This window comes from Lingula anatina, chromosome 4 (genome assembly GCF_051362555.1).
Source record: "Lingula anatina isolate TDL-2025a chromosome 4, LinAna3.0, whole genome shotgun sequence".
Classification (NCBI taxonomy): domain Eukaryota; kingdom Metazoa; phylum Brachiopoda; class Lingulata; order Lingulida; family Lingulidae; genus Lingula; species Lingula anatina.
The window spans coordinates 26753483-26769057 of record NC_141770.1 but is presented as its reverse complement, the minus strand read 5'-3'; the positions used below and the strand labels follow the sequence as shown (position 1 = coordinate 26769057).

Below are 15575 nucleotides of genomic sequence, written 5' to 3'. Positions count from 1 at the left end.
TGTTTTTATAAATATTTAAACTATTACACAAGGGGCTTTGCGTCATGGTAATTACTACGTTAAGTATGTTCCCCAGAAAAAAATATCACAAAGTTTCATCTTACCCAAGTACTTGGTGCAATAGGAAACGGCGCTTCCTGTTACTGACTGAAAATTTATATTGTGATGCCATTATAGTTTGACATTTCTGATACAAAATTTGGACCACGAATGGAAAATAATTATTTAATTCTTATTTAAATGCCGGTAGGGTATATTTTCCCCGTTTTTTAACATTCAGCCCCAAGCAAACTGAAGTCGCTCAAAAAGAATTAACTATTCTATACAGGAGATTAACATTTTTTTACGTTATACTTGTAGGAGAAAAAATCAAAGAACGAAACCAGTGGCACTTAATTTTTTAGAGCATGCCTGTGACCTCAATTGCACCTCCATATAATTTGGGATCGGAGATAAGCGTCTGAAGATATGGAGTGAAAAAACTCGTTAGCAACGCCTCTGTTGTTGCAGTGAAAACATACGTGCACGCATCGAGGCACGATTTAAAGTATTTGGCAGCTAGCCAGCCAGTGGCCACGTATACGGGAGTCTGTCTAAGGTAGGTGTCAACTTATCAGAGTTTTCGAGAAAATTTCTATTGTATCGACTGCAAGAAGATAAAATAATATCTTTAATATGCTTTAGGTTGCAGTAAAAGTTTGACGTTCTTCAGAATAACATTTTTGCATTAGCAGCAATCAAAACGCATTACGTCGGAAAGGAGTGCATTGGTTTTTTAATCGTTATATCTCATGAGAGATAGACCTACACATCAGTTTTTGTATATAAGACAAATGTATGCAGCCGTTCATTACAGAGGAAAACAGTTTAATCATAAAGGATCAATAGCAGTGTACAGTTGTAATTTTTTGATAATTAGCTTGAACTCAATGACAGCTGATTTGAGAAGAACGCAAAACTATATTTTAAAAAGCGTTTGCTGAATTTGTCCGACGTAATACAATCCATGCTCGATAGAATTTTATGAAGATAATCATTTAAAGCCATATGCAAGAGAAGAAGCTGGGATTTTGATCTGCGTGTTTACCTGTGTTTGTTTGCTGTAGTGATATCCACCGCGTACGTTGCAACAGTTGCCAGGGGAAGGAAAAATTACGCCTGTGCGTGATCAACCGTAAACCGAAAGTAACCTCACTGTTGGCTTCTGTCAAATATATTTCCTTTAAATGTGGTTGTTTTTATTATATTTTTCTCCAATAGCTTATTGCGCATTAAAGTGACTGCTTTTAAAGGTACTTTAACCAGCCCAGATACTATAAATATTGACAACGCCTATTATTCATAAAGCATTTCCCTGTGTTTATGCTGGATTCGATGTGGTTGGTTTACATTTATATTGACAGCCTAAAAAAGTTGGCGCTTGTCCGAGACTCACAGTTGGCTTCTGTCCGAGATATTTATATTGAGTTAAATACATATTTATTTTTTGTCCAATACCTTATTGTCTATTAAATAGACTGCTTTTAGAAGTACTTTACCCAGCCCAGGCAAATATTGTAAGTTCGTATAAATCTTGTCAAATTTATTGACAACCCTTATATTGGCGTGAAGTTGTAAAAAGGTCAGAAGTAAAAGTGTTTGTAGTGTGAATAACACTGTATGTTTGTTAGTCTGTTCTTCGCTTCATCATTTTAATAGTTATTTTTTCCACTTGAAAAGAGAAAAAACTTTTCTTTTAAGTATACTGCAGCGGTTTTAAATCGTAAACTAGAAGACAAAAGGAAAAAAGTGCCGAAAACCACCAAGTTTACATGATATTATCTTTATTTAGTATCCCATGGAAATTATTTAAGGCTTACTGCATCGGCTAGTATTTTGAAATTCCTTTATTTCCACCACAGCTTGCCCGTATTGCTTAATAGTATTTATTATTCGTTTATATTTCAACTTCGTTTTGAATTTTTAAATAGTTTGTCGAGAGTCTGCCATCATTCACAAAGTTATCGTCTGCAATTATTTCTCTTTTTAAAGAGCATGCGCATTTTCATTGCCCATGGGTTGCGCACCAAGCAACACAAGAGTTCTTACGGCCAATGGCAACGTTCCATATAATAACAGAAAATTAGACCATGGGCAACGACGCCAAGGGGAATTAGACCACGGGCAACGACGCCAAGGGGAACTAGACCAAAGGCTACGACGCCAAGAACTACATCAGGGACAACGACGCCAAGGGGAATTAGACCAAAGACAACGACGCCAAGGGGAACTACATCAAGGACAACGACGCCAAGGGGAACTAGACCAAAGACAACGACGCCAAGGGGAACCACATCAAGGACAACAAGATCAAGCAGTCCAAGTATTTTTTCCCAACAATTACACAGGAATACCAGAGGTAGCCGAAACGCCACACCTTGTGAATATACTACCCAATCAAGGTATATGTAAAGTAGATGATTTAGTCATATGAATGTTGGTAATCCTGAAATAGTCTCTAGATTTATATTTGTATTTCAAAACTGCAATATCAGTTAGTTGAATATTCAAGTGGCGCGTATTTGCTCAAGAAGGAAGATGTTTTTACAAAAATCTTTTATAAAACTGTTCGTCCCTTCTACCTTCTCTTTCTCCCTCTTTCATACTAAATTTTATTAACCTCGTTAGTGAAAGATCTTAAATGTACGGTATTAAATATCAAAACAATCCGAATGATTTCATTTCACCTTCATACCGTGAGAAAGAAACAAATGTTGCAGCATATCGTAAAACAAAATTGGACCTAAAAATTGCCATCAAAAAAGCAAAGCAAAAGATGAATTCAAAAATCGAACAGAAATTCCAGTCCAATAGTGCAAAGGATCTCTGGGACAATATCGCTCTTGTCACACAGTATAAAGGGTCCAGACGTGCCGTTGATACAGAGGACTCCACACTCCCTAACAAGTTGAATGAGTTTTATTCTCGTTTTGATAAGACCAACCATACTCAGGTCCACACACCAACCCTAGGAGAGTGCGTGCCGCCATTTACTATTCAATCATGGCAAGTCAAGTGTTATTTCTCGGCTTTAAACACCAGGAAAGCTCCAGGCCCTGACGGTATAACATCACGACTTTTAAAGGAATGCGCAGCCCAGCTTTCAGATGTGTTCGCGGAAATATTCAACTGGTCAATTGAAATGTGCAGAGTGCCTGAAATATGGAAGACAGCAACCATCATACCTGTGCCAAAAAGTAAAACTGTAGAGAATTTAAATGATCTCCGTCCTGTTGCTTTGACACCGGTGCCTATGAAGATATTCGAAAAACTTGTTTTGTCTTTTATTAAAACTTTAGTGCCAAATAGCTTTGATCCACTCCAATTACCGCAGTAACAGAAGTGTAGACGATGCTCTTTCTATGTGTTTACACAAAGTTCTCGAACATCTCGATTGTAAAAATGCCTATGTTAGAATTTTATTTGTTGACTATAGCTCAGCATTTAATACTATTGTACCAAGCAAATTGTATTTTAAACTTTTGGATGATCTTAATTTTCCACCAGCACTCTGCGATTGGATTTTAGATTTTCTTTTAAACAGAAAACAGTCAGTAAAAGTCGGTTTTAACTTCTCGGACACTATAGTTTTAAACACTGGCACACCCCAGGGCTGCGTCTTATCACCTTGTTTATATACGTTATTCACCCACGACTGTGTGGCGAGGGAGGAAAATACATTTTTAATGAAGTTTGCCGATGACACAACCTTAGTCGGCTTGATACACCATAATGATGAGATGTCATACAGGCAGTCGGTTACAAGTTTAGTAAATTGGTGCACAGACAATGACTTGATATTAAATGTGAGCAAAACAAAAGAAATGATCATAGACTTCAGAAGAAATCAGATAAGTAAACGGTAAAGCGGTCGAACAAGTCTCTAATTATAAATTACTAGGGGTTCAGCTGAATAATAGGTTAACCTGGGGCGATAACATCACGAAGCTATTGAAAAAGGCACGTCAATGAATGTATTTCTTAAGGAAATTGAAAGCTTTTACCAGAAATGTGTTTATTTTAACGAACTTTTACAGGTGTGTTTTAGAGAGTATTTTAACTTATTCAGTAACTGTTTGGTATGGACGTGCAACTGTGGAGGAGAGGAACAAGTTGGAAAAGATCGTTGAAACTGCAGGGGTTGTAATTGGAACAGATCTAACTCCCGTCCATACTATATATCTAGACAGGACTAAAAAGAAAACATTATCAATAATGACAGACAGTTCCCACCCAGCCCATACCCTTTTAAAATTTTTACCTAGCAATTCGAGACTCTTAGCTTTTAAGGGTAGTAAGCGATTTTTAAATAGCTTTTATCCTTTGGCAGTAACTATTTTTAACTCTAACATGTAATTTTAAATTTCATTCTTTATATTTCAATGGCGCTACTACAGGGCAAAAGATTCCCGATTTTATACATTTGTATTTTATTGGCTTAATAAATTATTATTATTCATTATTATATGTTTCTAGTTATATACAGTTTGTGTAGTCACCTAATTGAAGAAGCGACGCACATGAGCTATGTGAGGACTTCACTATTCCTCTCCTTATTTTATTTTTTCCCTAAAACAGAGATACCTTTAAGGATTGCTCTTCAAGTAGTTGACACAGGACAAGGAGATACTGCAGAAGAAATTGTGCGATCTGCTAGTCCAGATGGTATTGGCGTTATCATGAGGGATGACTTAGACGTAATTGCTACAAACATTCAAGTTAGGCAGGGAAGCGTCATCATAGATATGAACGTTATTGGTTGGGAGTCGCTGGAGAAATTATTGAAAAGCAGTAAAAATGGACAATTAGAGAAGTGTCTGAAAAAAGTGCTCTTAACCCCTGATATCACCAAAGGAAAAGATATGTCTCTGAAGATGCACATTGTAAATGAGGATAAACTGCGAAAATTGGTGAAACTGATGAAGCTACTTTATGTGAAGGACGGTAAGTTAGTGTAATGTCCTATGAAAGTAATTAATGCATATTATAAACAATGCAGTACAAGTATTTTAAAACAATGGAAATTTAAAGTTATTTTTGAAATAATTTTTCATTTCTTATCAGCTTTTATTATCATTTTGATTCATGATTTTTTCATGCATTTAATTTGATACCTTGTTTAATATTAAAAGCTTTTTTTTTTTTAACTTTGAATAAACAGTTATTTCAGGTAGACAACATTTATAGAAAATGCCATTTAAATGTCATCATTGGTAAAATACAGTGAAATTCGAGATGTCGCACCGAATAGATAAATAGTGATCATTCAATGCACTAGGACACATATGGAGAAAGCGTTGCTTGTAATAACCTTAGTATCTTCTTCCATCAGCTGAGAAGGGAAATGCGCAGAGTTCTGAGAGCGTGAGATTTACGTTCTGTCCAGAGAGACGCATGTGGTTCTGGACCCCGTACCTAAAGAAACATATTTGGATGGAGGTAGGAAATGATATGTTTAATATGAAATGTACAAATGTCCTAGAATTAACTTTTTGTAGTTGGAATATATATACTCGATACTAGATATCAAGAACTTGTGAAATAGTATACAAAATTACAGATTACTAGAGCACCCTGTGGTCGGAGAGCAGTGTAAAGCCCAGTAACGATGATATTTACAGGATAAATAAAAGTTTCAATCATATCTTGATAAAATAATACGCCACCACAACAGATCCCAGGAAAATGGATAAATTATGATTAGATTTTAATTGAGTTTACAAGATTTTTATCACAAGGTCAGCTACGAGGAAGTTCAAGGCGGACCTCTTAAGGGACATGTTCCTGAAGACAAATACTTGGAGATAATACGTTATCTGCAACAAGAAAAACCGACTTTGAAGGCCAATACTTCGACATGCGTCATATGTGAGTTGTGCAATATTTAAATGAACTGTGCTTTGATTATTTTAATTACCTGTACGTGGAAAGTTATTCAGTCATCTATAACGTTCCCCAGCGTCGTTGACACTTTCCTAGTATCGTTAAACATCGAGTTTGGGCTAAATAAATAAAATAGATGTATAATTTCAAGATCAAAATGATATCAAAGATACCAACTTTTGCATTTTCACCTCATTGGATCGTGCAGAAAAATGATTTTTTTTTCTAATTTTATGAGTCCAGGTGATCTTGTACCTATTACTGGAAAGGTACCAGAGATCAAATATACAGAGATAACAGGTACGTTTGATTATTATTATTATTATTATTATTATTATTATTATTATTATTATTATTATCCTTTAGGGGGACATTTTGATCATTTAATAGATATAACACTTCCCTAGTACGTATTGACCCTAACTTTAACGTCAATTATTGTACTTTTTAAGTTTTTAACCAAAGGCAATTCTTTAAGGCAAGATGTCTGCGACCAATAACTACCTCAACTTATGGATAATTTTATCCAGGAGAGTTGGGGCTATGGAAACCATACGAAAATTTCCCATAGGTCATCCTATAAGACTCCATGGGACTCTATGAGAATTATATCCAATACCTTGTGGTATCCCTGTCAAGGACATACACCTGACAAAATTCCTATTGAGTCCCATAGAGTCCTTTGGGATTCCTATACAGTCCTGTGGGATTCCTATACAGTCCTATGGGGTTCCTATACAGTTCCGTGGGATTCCCATACAGTCCTGTGGGGTTCCCATAAAATCCTGTTGGATTCCTATACAGTCCTGTGGGATTCCCATACAGTCCTGTGGGGTTCCCATAAAATCCTGTTGGATTCCTATACAGTCCTGTGGGGTTCCCATAGAATCCTGTTGGATTCCTATACAGTCCTGTTGGATTCCTATACAGTCCTGTTGGATTCCCATAGCTTCCTATATAACCCTGTGGGATTCCTACAGTCCTGTAGGATTCCGGTAAAGCCCCACATGGACCTGCGGTAGGTCCTATAGAGTTTTATAGTACCCTAAAGGAATTTTTTGTAAAAAATGCTTTGCATAGTACACCAAACATTTAATTACAGTCAGTCCCCCAAGCGCGGGAACCAAAAACAGGACAACTGGTATGGAAGGTGGGGCAAGCGGGACACAACATGTGAAAAATTATCAGTACGTATAGGCCTAAATGTGTGTGTGTGAGTGTATGTGTGTGTGTGTGTGCCGAAAATATCGATTTTCCTGGGTTAAACGTTGAATTTCCCATACCAGGTTAATTAATCCATAATGATCCCCCTGCTCTGATGACAGGCACAGATACCAAAATAATTACATAAACCGCTGTTTTGGTGGAAGAATGAATTCATTATATTTCTCTGAATTATTTACAACGTATTTATTTGAGTTTTTAATCTCATACGATCAGTTGCTATCCATTTTTAAAATTTTTAAAATTGTTCGAAACTATGCAAACGTTTTTTTGCCCTGAACGATAGCTGAAATCAAACAAGTTAATTGGTTGCTTTAAAGCTGTTATTAGTTCATAACGTTAATGGAGAATGAATGTATAGCTGAATGTGATAAACGTATTGATATTAACATTGTAGAAATCATTTTTTATCTATGACTCATTTTATAAAGTGTATGGCTTTAACATTGAGTTTTACTGTTTTAACGCGAAAGAAATAGGAAATTCAGTGAACACCTTGAATGTTTCAGAAACATGAGTGTCCCCTTGAATAGAAAAGATAAGCTGAGGGCTTCAAGGGATTCGGGTTATGGCTCACCACGAGACCCTCCGGATGCCTCTGGCGGTGACCAGGGTGGAAATCAATGAGATGATATGGAAGAGTCGCCGGTGTACCATGAAAATCTGACTCCCCCAAAATGTGACACCCCAGTCAAATTTTCATAATGAAAATGTGACTCTCCCCTATGAAATTTTGACTCCCCCCAAAAAACTATCAATCTTATTTCATTTTGAGTATATGATTTTTATATTGTGGTATGCATAATGGATAATGCATTTGCACTTTTTGTTAGTTTCCAGGTGAAAATTTTAATGAGAAAATAAGAAAATTAATATTGTGTATTTTATCACCCAATGACTCCCCTTTGAAAAAGCTTTTTATTTGATATTTACATGGTGATCATTTCAACATTTGTCCCTTTAGTATACTTTATGAATAATATATTGGAAATATTTGAAAGTTTGGAGGTAAAATATTGGGTGCAAAAATAAAAAAAATAATCATGAAAAATCTTTATATTCATACCCATGGGATTTAAGTCACCATACCATTGTTTTTCACATGGTTTGCATTGTGACGTATATTTTGTTAATATTTAAAAGTTTGGTGGTGAAAACTTTGGTGAAACTTGATAAGTTTTGAAACAAGTATTCATCTTACAAACTGTAGGATTTGGAATTCCATATCCTTTTCTACGAGTCATTGGGTGAAAAAATATTTTATTTTCTTATTTCCTCATGGAAATTTTTAAAAAGTGCCAATGTATCCTTCAGTATGCATACTTCAAGTAAAAAGTTGTATATTCAAATAAAATAAGATTTATAAAGGTTTGTGAGGAGGAGTCAGATTTTCATTATGAAATTTTAACTAGGGGAGTCAGATTTTCATGGGAGTCAGATTTTTATGTTACACCGGAATTCATTGAACATTCGCTAACAAGTATTAGCATTAGAGTAGAGAACACTAAGAGTGCGTTCAGATAAACATATCATTATGGCTGGATCGATCCAACTCGGCTGTGGATTATAGCTAAAGTGCATTCAGTGTAATCAGCTTAATATTCTGATACGCCTCTTTAAAGACAGTCTCAGCGCGTTAAACCCTTAAAATAGCACGAAAATGAATTTTCCTGGAAAACTCACCAATTTCCCCATAATGACCAAGGTATTTCCTATCCAAAACCGTTCAGAAAATGAAGCTACCTAATACCGTTTTTAAGTTCCATTAAATAATAAAAGACGACTCGTCTTAAATACTCAGCTACCACCTCACAGTACGGCTTCAGAACGCGCAATTTCTCGCTAAGTCTCGCGGTTTACTATGAATGAAGTACTACGGCTGAGACCCGGATGTTACTATTTGGCGCCAAAACAGCAAACATGGCTCAGACGCGCGTCAAGTCTGAACAGGAGAGCGACAAAAGGGGGCGAAAGAAAATAGCCACTCCAGTTCGAAAGATACGAAAGAAAATTAGAGACAGACGAAGAAGCACTCAGACTGTGTATGTTGGGAGGGAGGTGGGGCGGTGGAGGACACTTAAAGCTGAGTTAGGACTCACATACGAGGCAATGGCGAAACTACTCCTCGACACGTGAGTATGCGCTTCACAGGTCTCAAGTGTGTCTGATTATCATCAGGGCCGTAGCCTCCGGGGGGGCAGGGGGGGCAGCTGCCCCCCCCTGGAATTTGGAATTTCACACACCACACCCTCCCCCCTCGGTAGCTTCGCCCCCTCGTGTCCGCTTACTGCCCCCCCTGGCATTTTGCTCAGGCTACGGCCCTGATCATATTATCCTGTTCACAATAAATGACAATATTTGTGCTCATACAAAGTTGGTTACGTGTATAAGAGCGTTTTGGGCTTTACGTTTTCTGTTTTTGATCGGTGGACAGGCGGCACTTACATGTCTGACAAGTTTCGCTGTGTAGTCGTGACGTCTATCTCATTCTGATTGAAGTCTGCTGTGATTGGTCGTAAGCGTGGGAAAATCGAGGTCGTGACCTTGAGCCGGAAGTACTTCTGGCTGTGCTCCGAAATCATGATAAATAGTTTTCGTTTTCTAATTCTTTATTCTAGTTGTCTTAACAGGACTTTGGTGACCCAGACTTATTCATACAATAATAAACAATCTCCCAAAACACAAATCTGATCAAAGTTTTACATAGAACCTGCTTCTATCCATTAATCTAACCCACTGAGTTGTCCTTTAAGTTAAAGAGCTTCCGAGAGCTTGGCACGCATGATAATATTAATTACCCCCTTGCTGGTTTAGGAAGCGTGTTATGCATAATTGGCATTAATTAGTTAGCCAATGCAGATGTTTAGTTGACATTGCATTACACGGAACTAGGAGTCCAACACTTTTTATGTTCATTGCATTGAACCTCGCCGTTGACGAAATTTTGCATAATTTGTTTTGATTTTGTTGGAAGCAGGAATTGACTATTATATGACCACTGTATGGTCGAGTTAATCATACAGTGATTAGATACACTTATTTATTTATTTATTTATTTAATAACAAATCTAAAAACTATTATTTTCACATGCAAAAATACCCCTCAAGTTCAGTTGTAAGTTAAATGTTAGAGCAAACTCTGAAACTCCATGTTTATAAGCCCCGATCCTAAAGCAGAGTCGTAATAAATAATTTTCCATAAACTTTATTTTGATAACATATACAACCATACCATGTAAACGATGCTAATTACTGTGATACAAAATTAATGTAGATGGAAAATAAAATATGTGTCAATAACAATTGTAGAACATTTTGTAAATAATAAAAATACAAAAAGTAAAAGTACATTAGGGCATATCAAATAGGATTTAAAATATCACAAGAGATCTGCGCGCTTTGATATATTTTAAGCTAAATATGATAATTAAAACTGATGATGATCATCTCCATACACCCTGCCTCTTTATTCATAGAGCCCAAGGCTTGTAGACATGGCGTTTCTATAGCGCCTACCTTGCCCCACCTTCAATAACGCCCATAGCAAAATATCAGGCCTGCTGCAAATTCGCAGCAATAACATTCACATTTTAAATCCCATGTGACTTTTTCGAATCCTCTATTCGGTAGGGTTGGCGCTAATCTAGTCCCACCTTCAATGATTGTTATAATTGTTCTAATTATGCAACAAAGCAAAAAATGTTGTTTTATTTGCCTCTTTGGATTAATTATGAAATAAATCTATTTCAATCCTGCAGAATACATGTAGGTACTGTCACATATTGTCTTATAGATGTCCACTCTGGGCATCCACTTATCCAGTGATGTTTGTTGTGAAGGTCCCAGTGAAAGAAAAAGAGAGTCAGTCGAAATCCAAAGATTCTTTTTATGATGACGAAGACGAAGAAGAAGGAAAAAAGAAGTTAAACTCTTCACGCCTATGTTATCCATGATATCCCCAGTAGCTGTCGAATCAATTTTATTTGTTCTTGCTTGTTTCCTGAACAGGGATCCGTGCATCACCTGTCAAAAATGGGATAAATTATAGGTATTTTAAGGTCTAAAGTTCCAAGTTGACTTGCAACACTCTTGTGCATTCTATTAAAGTGCCCTTAGGCCAGAAAAAAACTGGGCCCGGTTGCACCAACAGGGCGTAAATTTACTCGGCTACGACTGTCGTAAACAGCAACGCCTGGCGTCTGTGCGCCAGGTTTACTCTCCCTGCTTACGCCCGTTGCACCAAGACAAAAACTGATCGTCGTAACTACGCCCGAGTAACGCTCCGTTGCGCCACTGGCCAACAATACGTGGATGGTATAATTGGGCAAATGAGGAGTTCTCAGCTGCAGTCATAATGGAATGATGACATATATAAACACAAAAGGAGCATTTCAGTGACGGAGAAATTCATGAGCTACATTATTCCATTTTGATTTAGAAATAAGAACGTTAAAATACATTAACTTTGCTTTTGCCTTGGATATATAGCAATAAAATCGTAAATATATTCCGAATCAAAATATTATTATAGTATGCTATGTATGCTATTATAGTATGCTGTTGTAAATGAGAAAAACGCGTTGGAGGCAGTACATATTTCTATTAATGGATTTGAACACTTTCACATTTGTTATTGGAACATTTGAGTCTGAAAATAATCAAAAAAAGCCAGCATTGCTTTCTTTTTATAATTTTACTACAATTTCATGACCTTTTTTATCTATGGTTACACCGTGAGGTATCATTTAATTCAATCGAGCTTACATCTTGGAGATTGAGAAATACAAGAGACCTAACACATATTATATGAGCCTTAAAATGTTGATATTTTAAGCTTTCGTCTCTATGTTTATATATAGTAAAATATGAATGATATAAAATGTGAATAAAAAATGACTATGGTTAGTTATGGTTTGTCAAAAATCGTGAAAAGAATTAAAGACACCGTACTGCTGAGAGCCAAGGCGTGTCGACATGAGTGGTAAGATTTAATTTGAACACATGCATGTACATGTACATGGCTACACACATAATGTATTTAATAATCACATATATATATATATATATATATATATATATATATATATATAAGTGTATAAAATTAGTTTTTTAAAAACCAAGCTATACAGACGGAAGTTTTGTGTAAGAAATAAACAAAAAACAACCCACATAATCTACGTCAACTACGATAATTGTCATCAAACTCTCTCTGTGCCAGCCTAGCCATAGTGGAAAACGAGCTACGACCGACTTACTCCACCTAACTAGCAGGCGTAAATTTACGACTAAGTTAAGACCGACGTAAACACTACTCCAATTTGGTGCAACTGGCTTTTCTCGGGCGTAGCATTTTGCGCCCGGTTTACGCCGGCGCAACTGCTACGCCTCACTTACGACCGGTTGGTGCAACCGGGCCCTGATTACTTGATAAACGCCTGAGACCATCACTAATTTTGAGAAACTTATGATATTTGCACCTCTTCTTTCAAATAGAAAAATCGCATTGGGTATGTGTTCGTTAATGGTAATAATTTACAGATGACCCCAGAAAGACTGTTGTATTTACGCTCTAAGATCGTCTGCTGGTTTTGACACTCCCACCCTCCTCCACACACCCCTACAAATAATGTTTGTTTAAACATCGCATGCTTAGATAAATACAAAGTGTGAAACTTGTCGCTTGTTAACCAATGAGGATGAGCTGAAGATACAAATTTCTTGGGATTCGGACCTTCGTTGTCATCCGCAAAAGAATTGACCAAAATGAGAAATGTTCCGCAACATTGTGCTGATAAGAACAGTGTGAATTACGAAAATATTAATAATGCATTGTATATTGATCACCAATAAAAGTGGATGCCATTGCAGATGTTTGCATATCTGACGTAAATCAGAAGCAATAGAAACGAGAAAGAGAGAGAGAGAGAGATTAAATCAACAAAGATATGACAGTGCAAGTTTCTATAACAATTGTAAATCGAAATGAAATTCAGCCATCGACATAATCATACCAGGATCATCTAGTGCACTCTTAACATGTGTATTGTCATGGTTTGGTTCGGATTCTTGTATTGGTGCTGGTGTTGGTACACGTGACTGAGACGCGTTGCCCATTGACCCACCGTTCGAATTGCCTTCCCCTTCGGGTGGGGTTGCTCTAGATGTTGGGCTGTGTGCTATTCAAAAAGAAAAAATACACGTATATTAAAAAAAACTATTTCGATAATGACCAAACTTGAAACAAAACAAAAAGAAAAAACATGTAAATCGAAATGAAATTCTGACATATTTTTTCGACATACTCATACCAGGATCATCTTGTATACCCTTAACAAGTGTATCCTCACGGCTTGGTTCTGGTTCTTGTATTGGTGTTGACTGAGAAGCGTTGCCATTGGGCACACTTGAGTTACCACCCCGTCCTGATGGGGTACCTCTAGGTGTTGGGTTGCGTGCTATTAAAAAAGAAAAAAATACATGTAAAGGGTATACAAAAAGAAAGCCTAATCCGATTTCTGACCAAATCTGAAACAAAATAAAGTGAAATACATGTAACTTCAATAAAAAAAGTTCCAGAATCTGACAGAGAGAGAGAGAGAGGTAGAGAGAGAAAGAAAACCTATGTCGATAATTGTCTTTTGACCAAACAAAACAAAACAAAAAGAAAATACATTTAAATGGAAATGAAATTCAGGCATGTTTTTTTCGTCACAATCATACCAGGATCATCTTGTGTACCCTTAACAAGTGTATCCTCATGGCTTGGTTCTGGTTCTTGTATTGGTGATGACTGAGAAGCGTTGCCATTGGGCACACCGTTCGAGTTGCCACTCTGTCCTGTAGGGGTTGCTCTAGGTGTTGGGCTGCGTGCTATTAAACATTGACTAAATCTGAAATAAAACAAAATAAAATACATGTAACTACAAAAAAGTTCCAGTATCTGAGAGAGAGAGAAGGAGGACGTAATGAAGCACTAAAAATCTATAAAGATATGAGAGTGCAAATTCTGATAATAGCATGCAATTGCAACTATTCAGACATTTTCGACATGATTATACCCTGATCATCTACTTATCTCGTACCATCTGAATTCATATGGTGTTGATTTGCTAACAGTGGAGCGGTATCCTCGTTTCTTGTCCCATCGACCGCGGCTCCCCCTCCGCACGTGATTATATGTGTGGAGTATGCGCAACCCATGATGGATTTATTGTGCATGCTGTTTCAAGAGAAAAATATATATGAAAAGAAATCCTTTAACTGAGTACATGAAAAATTATTTACCCACTGTTTACAAATCTGAAACAAATAAAAAAACCGGGCAATAAAGTTCCAAATATACAAACGATAAGAATAAAATAAAGATGGCAGTGCACAAAATTGGGTCTACCATTAGTTTATTATGAAGTAATTTTACCTAAACGCTTAACAGCATGATAGCCGTAGATTTTTTCTACATGTAGGGATATATACAACTGTTACTGTGGTTTTCAGGAAATGTAGCCGGCACATGATTTTAGTCCAATTGGGATTTCCATGTCACACATTTAAAATTCTCATCTGTGAAAATGGAAAAAAGTTTAAATCTGCATAACTTCAATACAAATGTTACTAGAACTGCCCATATATCTAAACGCTTTGAATCACTCCAGCAAGTTTGTGGACAATATACAGTATAAGGCACATGATTGCCCATTCATTGCGTTAGCAGTAAAATGTGTATCCTCTACCAGAATTTTTCTCTAGTTATTACAAAACAGGATGAAAGTCTGTACATAACTTGGTAACAGCTTGTAGTGAACCATTAATAACACTGATAAGATTAAGTTTGCCGTGTATGTAATTTGCATATTTGTTTAATTTATTCAGATGTATTTAAGCATGGCATACTTGCATGTAGTGAACCATTTATAGTACAGATAATTAGGTTTCCATAGAATTGTGGCCATAAGTGCATAGAATCAGAGGATTTCCAGTATTATAAGCGGTGCATTCGGACCCTAGGCATTTTATATATGTTCAATGATTTTAGAAATTTAAATTTAATATTTAAAAATATAAATTTATGTTCATGTAAAATCGGTGCTTTTGATACTGATAAAATACGCTTACAACAAGATCTTATTGTTTATTTATTTGTTTATTTTTATTTTACACTTCGACCTTTTTTCATTCAGGTCCTTTCCTTTTCACGTGTGTAAAGTGTTAAGGCTGTCAATACAAAGGCATAAATAGGCTACCAGCACCGAAACCTTTTGACAAAAACAAACAAAATGATTAATACGTGCTTTAAGGATATTGTCACCCTTCCCCCAAAACTTATTTACTGCGTAACATACATTATTTTGGGTATTAAATAAATCTACATACATTATTTTGGGTAATAAATAAATCTTCAGTGTTAGTGACTATATTTATCAACATGTACA

The 15575-nt window shown here is 36.3% G+C and overlaps 2 protein-coding genes across 2 annotated transcripts; one reads left to right on the top strand and one right to left on the bottom strand.

Annotated features, from left to right (window-relative positions):
• Nucleotides 1–465: 465 nt before the first annotated feature.
• Nucleotides 466–8384, top strand: LOC106175510 (uncharacterized). Its single transcript, XM_087012050.1, has 8 exons — nt 466–598; nt 2032–2441; nt 4618–4983; nt 5372–5478; nt 5778–5907; nt 6166–6222; nt 7025–7109; nt 7656–8384. The coding sequence occupies exons 2-8, from the start codon at nt 2054–2056 to the stop codon at nt 7771–7773; spliced, it is 1251 nt and encodes a 416-aa protein (XP_086868176.1). The 5' UTR covers nt 466–598; nt 2032–2053; the 3' UTR covers nt 7774–8384.
• A 1870-nt stretch (nt 8385–10254) lies between these two features.
• Nucleotides 10255–14359, bottom strand: LOC106162037 (uncharacterized). The gene is made up of 5 exons (XM_087012017.1): nt 14229–14359; nt 13867–14036; nt 13455–13601; nt 13158–13322; nt 10255–11169 (listed from the first exon to the last, which is right to left on the bottom strand). The coding sequence occupies exons 2-4, from the start codon at nt 13951–13953 to the stop codon at nt 13167–13169; spliced, it is 390 nt and encodes a 129-aa protein (XP_086868143.1). The 5' UTR covers nt 13954–14036; nt 14229–14359; the 3' UTR covers nt 10255–11169; nt 13158–13166.
• Nucleotides 14360–15575: the final 1216 nt, after the last annotated feature.